Here is an 11,113-nt window from a genome sequence, read left to right as displayed (position 1 = left end):
ATAGATCATATTGTACATTTTTTAGTGTCATGATTATTTCAACCGACAAATAACTTCTGCCACTAACTAATAATTAACAACTAGAAACATCTGTCATTGTATCCTTTACTGATGCACAGGAAGTTTGTTAAACAGTAATTCATAATCCTATTAATAAGCACGCAAAAACAAAGATGGGGACTCTACATAAAAGTACTGAAATGGAAGCATGCATCTAATTATCCAGAAGATCGGCAGTTCAGAAAATGGAAGGAATTTAGAATACATTTTTTTCTTTTTTTTTTTTGCAGGAAGTGAGTAAAGTCAAGTTAAAGCTTTTTTTTCCAATTAAATCAGAGTCATCTTTGTATGACCTTCCCCTAATTTCCACGGTTAGTTCTCTTTCAAGGAAGCCACAAAGGCTTGTATCCCAGAGCCCCGGCAGTGTGATTGGCATTGGGGCAGGCAGGCTGAGATAATTGTTTAAATCGTCCCATTGAGGACGCTTTGATCGATATCCCATTACCGCATCCTGCATATCTCCTCGCAGCACCTTGCAGGTACAAACCCGCACACCCCAGCCATGTCTGATCCCAAAAATCGCTCGATTCCAACTCCCCCGCTCGCCCCACCCCTCTTAAATAGATGACATTTATCGACCCGCGGGCAAATATGAAATCCATTAGCACGTCACGGCTGAGACGGCGTGGCTGGATTTAGGCGGGATTTCTTTCCGCAACATGACATTTGAGGCGCTATCTGCTGCTGATAAATTATTGAAGGATTAGTGGCACGGTCCCAGCACCACCAACACTTCAGGAAGAGTTTACTTCTCGATGTCCACTTTCACATGATAACTAAGAACGGACATTACGTGTCGGTTTGCCCGCAGGAGCTGTCCGTTCAGCACTCGGATTCACACTGACGCCAGAGTGACCTTATGTATCAAAATAAATCAAAATTAAATTGAAATATAAATTGAATTTAATTAAATGTACCACGTTTGTATAACCTGTACACATAAAGGACAGGTTATGGGTTGTAAAATATGGAACAGGAACCTTCCAAAAATCTATATCTAGGAAATAAAAGAGATGGTCTTTAAAAAAAAAAAAAAAAATGCATTATAATTAAAAGTTTTTTTTAATGTTTATTTTTTAAATATTTTTTTGAGCCATGTAATCAACCAACACAAAGCATTTTGGGTGAAAAAAAGCATTGCTGTCAAATTATTATTATTTTTAAACTAATTAATTAAAATTTTCCAGTATTAAATGCAATTCAAAGTAATTTTTCCAACGACTATTTTTTGTAAATCTTGTAATAATTACTTGAGTAAAATCTTGCAGTCAACAAAAAAATCAGAAAATAAAAAAAATCATTTCCTAATTTTTTTTAGTAGCGTTATTTTCCCCCCAAAATACCAAATCTCACTTATCGTTACAGTGATTTTTTTCTTACTTTTATATTTATTGTATTTATCAGCCTCCAGTATAAGTCAAAGAAAAATATATACAAGACTTTAAATGTATTTCACAAAAACCCACACCTAGAAAATTAAGAGCTTGGGCTCATCCAAAATTCTTGTTCCTCAGTAGTATTGGTGTTGATGAACAAGTTTTGAAACTTCTGCTTCTAACTACAGTATTTACACAAAAAAAAATGGAGTAATTTAGCCGTTCTTAGCAGTAAAAAAGAAAATATCTTTTAACTTGATAAATAAATGTGTTTTTTCATGTACAGGTACAATTAATACCTTTAATACACTTCCACTTATTAACTTAAAACAACGTCACTAGAGTTCAAAGGTCAGGCAACGACCAATCACGGCTCACCTGTACCGTATGCACTACCAAAACAACGTGCAACTTCAGAGTCCAAAAACTACGTAAAAGTGAATTCATGTGCTCATGTTTTCTCTCCATTCCTTCACTAGAAGACAACCAATCAGCACGCAACAATCACCACCCGGTTCTTGACGACCCCCTCGTAATCACCCCTGCGACCGAAAGCAAGCACTGCCTACCCGAGGAGCAGGACCACCCAGCAAAGGAGATGACCGTCAGCCTTCAGGACCAGCCGTCGACACAAAAGACATCCAGACGACGTCAAGACCAGAACGGGGCCAAGCCCCGCCGAGCCCGCACCGCCTTCACCTACGAACAGCTGGTGGCGCTGGAGAACAAGTTCCGAGCCACTCGATACCTGTCGGTGTGCGAGAGGCTCAATCTGGCCCTGTCCTTGAGTCTGACAGAAACGCAGGTGAAGATCTGGTTTCAAAACCGCCGCACCAAGTGGAAAAAGCAGAACCCCGGCGTGGACAGCACCTTGCCGCCGGCCCCCAGTCCGCTCATCAGTCCGGGACAGACCACGTGCGGCTCGGGTCAGGCTGGTTTCCACCAGTCTTTCGCGGACCTCAGCTCTGGGAACGTCATCTTTCACACTGCCGCGGCAGCGCCGCTTTCGTCCACTGGGGGGCTCCTGCACCCTTTTATATCCAGCGGATTTGTGCAGTCATCCTATTTTAGCCCGCACCTATGAGGCAAGGACTGGAGTTTTTTTTTTTTTTTTTGAGGGGGGGGGGAGGCTGGGTTTGCCAAATGTTTAACAGCCTTTTTAGTGGAAAGGACACAATCTGACTAACTTTTGAAATTCTTTATATTGTGGACACCCGGTAAATAATGAGATGACACATTGCTGTCATTGAAGAGTAAATTGTCCACGGTATCAATGTGAGAGTAAATGTTTTTTTTTTTTTTTAAATAGAGCTAAATGTGCTATGTACGTATGTACGAACTGACAAAGATCAGGGTGTACCCTGATTTTTACCAAAAGGCAGATGGGAAAGGCTCCAGCTCATTGCAGGACTGCAACCAAATATTATTTTAAAAATCAATTCATCTGTTGATGATTGAAAAAAAAAAACAAGTTTTGATTTCCTTTTCTTTACTACAATATTCATCAAAATATCATTTAAAATTAACAGAGCAGAAACGTGTAAATAACGATACTGAGTATCAGGCCGCGCCTTATTTCAAGGTATCGTTATCGCGAAAGCAGCAATACTAGTTGTATAGGCCGCTCTCTTGAAGCAGTTATACGATCAGAAACTGCAAATTAGAAGAATAAAAATTGGCATAAATTTTATAACATTTTAAGGTAAAACAGTATTTTCAAAAAAAGTTATGCCATTGCTTTTTTTTTGCATATTTTGTGTACAGTAATTGTGTAATTTTGTATTTTGTGTATCGAAAGTACTAGTATCGGTGACTACTCAAGAGTTGAGTATTCTTACTGGTATTGACAGCAAAAAAATAATTAAATAAAAATAAAGAGGTCTCAAGCATCCCGACCAAAAAAAAAAAAAAATTGCAAATTATGATCCTGGTTTGGGCTGTATCGCTAGAAAACAAAGGGAAAAATAATTCCATCCATTTTCTTCACCACTTGTCCACACAAGCGTCGCAGGCTCGCTAGTGCCTATCCCAGCTGTCATCAGGCAGTAGGCGGGGTACACTCTGAACTGGTTGCTAGCCAATCACAGGGCACACAAGATAAACGAACATTCACACTCCCAAAAACACCAAAAAGCAATTTGGAGTGTCTAATATATACAATATATGTATGTTTTTGGGGAATATGGGAGGAACCTTTACCACAGGGAAATTAATTTGACAATTAATTAGTTGTTGATTAATCATTTCACTACTTTGCTAATGTGCATAAGTGGTATAGAAAAATGAGTGGGAAGTTGGGTCTGTGGATACTAAAACTAAATACTAAGGTGATTTTATTTTTTTCTTTGTTTACTTCTGAAAATGTGTTTGAGTTGAGTCATTTTTTAGGTGTAAATGGCTAAATTAAGCCTCGGCCGATTTGAACATTCATTTGCAGCCCTGAGGGGAGGAAGTGCGCTTTGTAGGGAGTCACGGTCTCCGCTAACGTCACAAAAAAAGAGATTTGGTAAATATAGCATCTAAGAAAAGTTGTCGCTTGAGCAAGTGGAAAAGTTGATAAATTAGGGGACTGCCCCAGCAGTAATGTACTCTGCATTTGCATGCGAGAAAACCACCCCTTCAAATGGTGTGATTTGTGCGAGTGTAACAAATGGGTATGGCATGTGAGATCCTTCTAAGAGCAAACCTATTCATTTGTGTCCATTATAGAGGACATTTGTTTTTGGTCTATATCTTTTGACTTGTTGCAGCTATCCTAGAAATTCCCAGGGTGCTCACAAGAGAACACCTTGACATTTTCAATGATCTCTAATGTATCCGGTTGGATTGCAATTCACTTTGCTGTCTCGCTGAGACAGAGTGGACACAACAGTGGACACAAATTAAGAGGCTTGGAAGGATACAATTTTTTTACATTTTATCAGTTCTAATACCTGAAGACACATGAAGAAACATGTTTTATAACTGTGATAAATATGTACTGTGTGTCGCTGTTAAGTTACAGTTTTTGTCATGTCTCGCATTGCATCATTATGGATCCCTAAACATGGACACTATCAAATGAAGGAAAGTAAAACAAATAATTGTATGTTATTGTTTTTGTTGATACACTGTATTGAACAGCGCTTGTGACACAAACTGTGGCATATTGCAACCAAACAGCTCACGCCGGTGTTCAGTTATATAAAAAATGTGTTATTTAATTAATAAAATTGAAAAAGTTGATTTGTGAACTAATGCAGATATGAATCAGTGCACCCTCACTTTGTGCTGTGCTTCTGCCACCACATGATGTCAGTATATCCTTACACTTATCTCATCCAAAGTCCATTTCAAGTGACGCTTAAGAAATGTGCCAGGTTATCTTTTTACTAATTAAAACATCACAGTGTTTGACATTGCACATAGACTCTATTGGTGAAGATTTATAGAGCAAACTTACCCACTGCGAATCATTTTTTCCACGACTCAATCTTAGATTGATGCTCTTTCACTCACATTTGTTCAAGTAAGCTGGTTTCATTTATCTGCAGAAATAGAGCATGGGAAGTCAATTTGCCCCCGACATCACGTTGATGTCTGAGAGGTTGACATGCATTTTTCTTTTTTAGATGAAGCTTACTCACCGCTCTCAAAACCACAACAACGTCAATCTGCTTTTTATGCGTTGTCGTTTTACCCTAGCTCTGGCTCAGGCGGACTTACTTTTACACACACACTTTAAAAGTTCACTTATTTAGCCAGTTTCACCAGTCAAAAGTTAATATTATATAATACTTTAAAAAACATTTTTTTCTTCAAGCTGTCAACTGAAAATTACATCAATCATGCGTTTACCGTTATTTATTTATGCCACCATCTTTATTTTTGGCTCGTCAGCTGGAAAATGTTGAGAACTTTACAAAATAAAGGCATACAACATTTTGTTAACACTTCAATTAGTTGCTATATGTTCAAGTTTATTTGCTATTAATTTGAAAAGAAGACTGCTGATTGTGTCACAGCATTAAAAAGCATTCAATTAGATGTCCTGATACATACAGAAAACTCAAGTAAACCCTAAAATGCCTTAATGTATCCTTTTTGATGTATTAACACATTTCAAATTAAGCCTGTGACATTGCTTTCGGGCATCTGCATGCACTGGTATAGTGAGAAAATTCCATCTTGAGCTATTGTTTGCTATATTTTTGCAGGAAAATGAGTGGGAGGCCCGGAACAGCATTCGGAGTTAAGGACTTCCTGGCATGAGAGAATGCGTGTGTGGTATCTTCAGTATTTCAGTCCACAGGGAACAGAATCCTTTCCGCTAGGGGTGGCAGGTCAAATGGGAAGGATGGTGGGAAGTGGACACATTGCGATGCAGCATGGCAGGAAAGCTTCATTAGGAATTGAAAGGAAGGGCACGATGACAATGCTCTCGTCATGTGAACTATCCCCGAAAGTACACTCAGTTCATTGCACTGTCCACAAAAGATACCTTCATCTTGTCCCCGGAAGGGTGAAGCATCCAAACATCTGTTTTTTTGGGAGCATTTGTTCCTTTTCTCAGTAAGAAGGTTTACCGGGTGAAACCCTGAAAGAAGTGCTCACAACATGTCCAGTTTTGCTAGCAAAAGAGTTCTCAGTTCAGAAAAAAGTCCTAGAGATACAACTACAAATTTAGTTTGAATGTTTAGTAATTCATCCAATGCATTACATCAATCCATTCATAGATAATTGATGCGTCCAAGCAAGCATTAGACTCATGATCACAAACCAACATCTATCCATCCATCTTCATGTTGAGAAAATGAATGGAAGTAGTTTGCAAAAGAGCGATAAAGGCGACGCAATCATCAATCCATTTTTCAACCAACAGGGATAGGCATGCCTTGGTTCAGATGATAAAACGTATCTCCATCATCCATCATGAAAAATTTATCTGACAATTGGATCACAAAATCAGTAACCGCCATCGTCTACTGGCTAGTGGAAGCCCTCAGGTTGCCAAGGAAACCATCGGCAGTGTGGACACTCCCCCTGCTGGTGACCAAAAACACTCCAATTAAAACTGAAGGGTTATTTTCTCATGGGACTCGATGGCAAAGAGACAGTTGCGTCTTTTTCCTCCGCAATCAGACCGCCAGCAGCAGAGTTCATTAACCTGCCAGCAGTTCACTCGGAGATAATGTCCTCTAATTACTCCACTGTCTCTTTGTGTGCGTCTGTGTGTGTGCGCGTGCATGTGTGTGCGTTTGACCTCTCTTCCAGCGCTGTGGCCTTTGAGTCAGCCAGTAATTAACAGCAATTTTGCCTTTTGGTGGCATTAGCGATAGCATAGGTGATTGGAGGTATCGGTTACTGTTGACTAGGAGTGCAGCAATTAACTAATCAAATGTCAAAGTAATCAGTCTTTTTTTTTGATAATTAACAAATTGTAGATACCTTTTCTAATGAAACAGATTCTCCATATACAACACAAATATTCTCGTAGTCATCTTTTATCTTTGTGTAGGAAAAAAAACACATTTTTCCGGGAAAATTTATATATAAAAAGTACCAGCAGCATTGGTATCAACTATTCAAGAATTGAGTACTCACACTTATCAGCCTACGTATCTGGAAAAATAAGTGGTATCGAACGCCCCTAATTAAAATCATTAGTTGCGGCACTTGACAAATAATTGACGTGTTACTCCATTATTATTGTAAAAGACCAACAATGTCCTTCATTAAAAAGAACTCTGAAGAAACAAAACAAAGTCCCTCTACATTCAGATGATGTCACATGATACAATGTTTACCAGAAAAAGACATTTCTGCCAAAGTGTGGAGAGGAAAGTCTGCTCTGCTCGAGTTCATTCCGAAGTTCAAAAGGATACAAAAATCTAGAATCCCCCATCCCGTTCGCCCCTTCGTTCGACAAAGTCACAACACGCTCTTCCCAAACCGCAGAACCTTCCTTTGGAAAATATGCTATCATCGGCTTCTCACTTCCCTTGCCAGTGATTATGTACTCATGAGCATATACGTGTGTGTGCGTTGGCCTGAGCTACACACCAAAGATTTGCGAGGCCAAAGTGTCGTGGAGCGTACAAGCTTAATCGGGATCTTAGTGAGATATCATTCATACACCGCCCCGTCATTTCCCAAACTGTCTTGAGCGTTTGCCGGCTGGGAAGCGGTCCAAGTACTTCCCTGTGTCATACTAAATCATGCCCGCCTGTCAGGACTCGCTCATGCTCAAGTGGGAATCTTTTTATTATCCTGCCACTGAATATTGTGCCAGTCAAATAAAACCGCTTTATCATTATTTTTAAGCCCGAAAAATCATAAAAGCAATACATCAGTGACATCAAGAAGAAGACAGAGACAATGCAGAGACTGTTGAGAATTGGACCGGGCTGTCCCATCATCTGGAAAATGCAAACGACAAACCCAATGAAAACCCAATCACTAAATGGAAAAATGGATTGTTTTCCATTCAAGGCCGACCGAGAATTCAGTCTGCTAGTAGCCTGTAAAATTTCTTAGGCTCACAACCTTTAACCCATCCAACTGAAATGTTGTACATATTTTCAACATCAAAGTAAGAACTCGGGCTACCTGTTTCTCCGTCTGTCTGCCTGTTTGCTTGCCTGCCTGCCTACCTACCTATCTTTTCATTGTATCTTTTCTTTTATTCATATCTATCTATCTATCTATCTATCTATCTATCTATCTATCTATCTATCTATCTATCTATCTATCTATCTATCTATCTATCTATCTATCTACTGTATGCTGCTGTGACAGCTATAGCTAGCTAGCTACGTGTTTTAAGATAGCTTGACACCTAGCTAGCTAGCTAGCTGAAATCTACCTATCTATATATACTGCTAAAGCTAGGTGTCTTTTAGCTAGCTTGCTAGGTTGACACCTAGCTAAAACCTCTATCTATCTATCTATCTATCTATCTATCTATCTATCTATCTATCTATCTATCTATCTATCTATCTATCTATCTAACCTATCTATCTATCTATCTATTTCTTCTACGTCTAAAACTACTGCCTTCAGATTTGTAATGCTATACCACGTAAGATGTTGAGGCATTAAAACTGGATAAAATAGGCTGATAAAATGAATACAAGTTTCAACTAAGTAACGCAAAACGGCTGGTAAGATGCTGAGGCATTAAAATTGGATACAATTGCCTGATATCGTTAATAGAAGTTTCAACTATGTAACGCAAAATGGCCAGTGCGGCCAAAGTTAAAGAATATGTTTCTGAATGACCTACTCCATTAAGTTTGACGGAACAAGCTGGCGCATCAGTAACAAAGCAATGGTTAACCAGGAAAAACGCAAAATTGATGGCTCTTAGAGTCCATGTGATAGTTTCATTATGAACACAAAATGGAGATTACTAATAATATGGCAACAATGTCATTTCATTTTGCAGTCAGCAGCTGTTTGCAGCTGAACCCGACAGCTTCTATGATGACAAACAGAAGAGCGGCAGAAACAGCTGGCATCCATGATCCACGTTCAGCACTGCCGAACAAACGGTACTTGTTCTTTGCTAATGACTTTATCTAAATGTTGTTCTAATTCCTGTCGCTAAAAGGGGACGAGGGGGTCTAGTACAGCTGGAATCCAAATTCCTGAGCCTTGACCCCATCGAGGACTCCCTGTAAATCTGACTTTCACTTTAAACAGCTGATTAGAAGACCATTACTTCTGCTCCGCCGGTCCCTTGACTGCCATTGTGAAGAAAGCTGTTCACGTGAGATGGGACTTCCTGCTGTGTTGGTGGATGCAGTTAAAAAACAAAAAGCATCTGTGATATGTGTCAAGCACGAGGCAGCATTTTTAACATTTTTCCCCCTCATAGAAACACATTTATACTGTGACGTGGCAAACAAATGAGATAATTGTTTTAAACACTTCGTGAACTTCATGTTTCAAATCGGCAATAATGTATTTTCCATACTATAAGGCACACCAGAATAAAATATACACCTTCAATGAATGGCCTATTTTAAAACTGTTATCATATACAGGACATACCGCATTTTAAAGCGCATCAAATAGAAGCTACAGTAGTTGCTGGGGTTGCATTATGCATCCACTAGATGGAGCTGCGCTAAAGGAAATGGCAACAAAACAATCAGATTAGTCAGTCAAACTTTTCAATGAGAAAATAAGAATAGATGATTTGTGGTGTTTACCATCTGAAAATGATTTGCTGATTTAAAACCCATTTCTGTAGTTATTTTATAACTTGCACTTGTACCCATATGAATTGCTTAAATATTGGAGCATATAAAGCATATTAAAATTTCAAACAGGGTGTTATAAACTTTTGGTTCTAAAGAATATATTTATAACTGATATGCAGAGGTAAAAATTGAAGAATTTACATCGCAATTAAGTTTTTTTTTTTTTTTGTCACTTTAAAAATGAAAACCTGGAGTTCATGCACTGTATAAGGTGTAGCAGATGATAAGGCGTAAAAGTGGCAGCTATTGAGAAAACTGAAGGCTTTTGAGATATATGTTGTATGTATTTTTAGGAAATATCTCCCAGCCCTCGAAGAAAACATTATCAAAAAGAAATAACAGTTAAAGAAAGGTGTCTTACTTGGTGTAAACAAGGATCATATCATGGTAACCATGAACAGTCATCCATTCCTCCAATTTATTTCCTCGTTCCTGCAAGACAGTTGACATTTATATTTCTCATCAGTTTCTATGTATGCAATGGCATATTTATTCTACACATTTTTTAATCACACGCCAGGCCTAAAAAAAAGTGACTGTCAGCATCCTGACAAGGTCGTAAGATCATGATATTTGCAGAGGAAGAGATAATCAGCAGAGGAAGGAAAGAAACACCACCTCCACTCATTTGCAAGAACTACATCAGTCTATCTTGATCTTGTAGAACCTGCATTTCTACGCCTTTAGACAATACTTGTGAAACTTCACTCCCACTTACAAAAATGACTCATTGCAGCTAACTAATGCAAAAAAATCCCCCAAACTTAAAACTGATTGGTCTTGAATCTTGACAAGATTTGTATCCTTTTTTCATGATCTTTTCAGAGTAACAGTCTCATTCTGTTTCTTAGTTAAAAAAATAAAGTACCATTCGTTTGAGTTTTTTTTTTTTTTTTTTTATAAATATAATCCTGAACCGCCCCAATCGCGTAATTACTTCTAATTGATTGAGAAAAGTGTCATCCTCAATTGTCAACCTTTTATTCATGGAAAAAAATGTTTTAATCTGTGTTGCCTTCCTATCCATGCTGGTTAAATGGTTCATACCATTTTTGTATATTAGAACACATTATTCCTTGATCATGTTTCTTGACCCCCCCATTCTGTCACTCAAAACATTAACATTTAGCAGTCACCGAATAAACAAAATACTTACAAAACTGTGGATTGTTATTTTTTGGGGGGGGGGGCACAACATCGAATAGAAGTTTTTGACATCTTAATTCAGTGGTAGCCAATCTCTTGTTGCCCTTTTGAAGCAACTTATGACCAATTTACGAACATTAGCAAAATCGTAAGATGCTAATTGCTATTGCCGCCAACTCCTTGAGCCGCGCTGTGGATTGTGGGTAAGGACGGGCCACACCTAATCGATCCCGCACCGCCGGCGAAGGAATGTGATGAGTGGCGTTAGATTTGCTCGTTGGTGCA

At 38.6% G+C, this 11,113-nt stretch overlaps 1 protein-coding gene across 1 annotated transcript; it reads left to right on the top strand.

Annotated features, from left to right (window-relative positions):
* Positions 1-2,034: 2,034 nt before the first annotated feature.
* nkx1-2a (NK1 homeobox 2a) lies at positions 2,035-2,520 on the top strand. Its single transcript, XM_088421853.1, has one exon. The coding sequence runs from the start codon at positions 2,035-2,037 to the stop codon at positions 2,518-2,520; it is 486 nt and encodes a 161-aa protein (XP_088277979.1).
* Positions 2,521-11,113: the final 8,593 nt, after the last annotated feature.

This window comes from Hippichthys cyanospilos, chromosome 8, assembly GCF_059441005.1.
Source record: "Hippichthys cyanospilos isolate Australia breed blue-spotted pipefish chromosome 8, RoL_Hcya_1.0, whole genome shotgun sequence".
NCBI lineage: Eukaryota > Metazoa > Chordata > Actinopteri > Syngnathiformes > Syngnathidae > Hippichthys > Hippichthys cyanospilos.
This window is presented reverse-complemented; position numbering and strand designations above follow the sequence as displayed.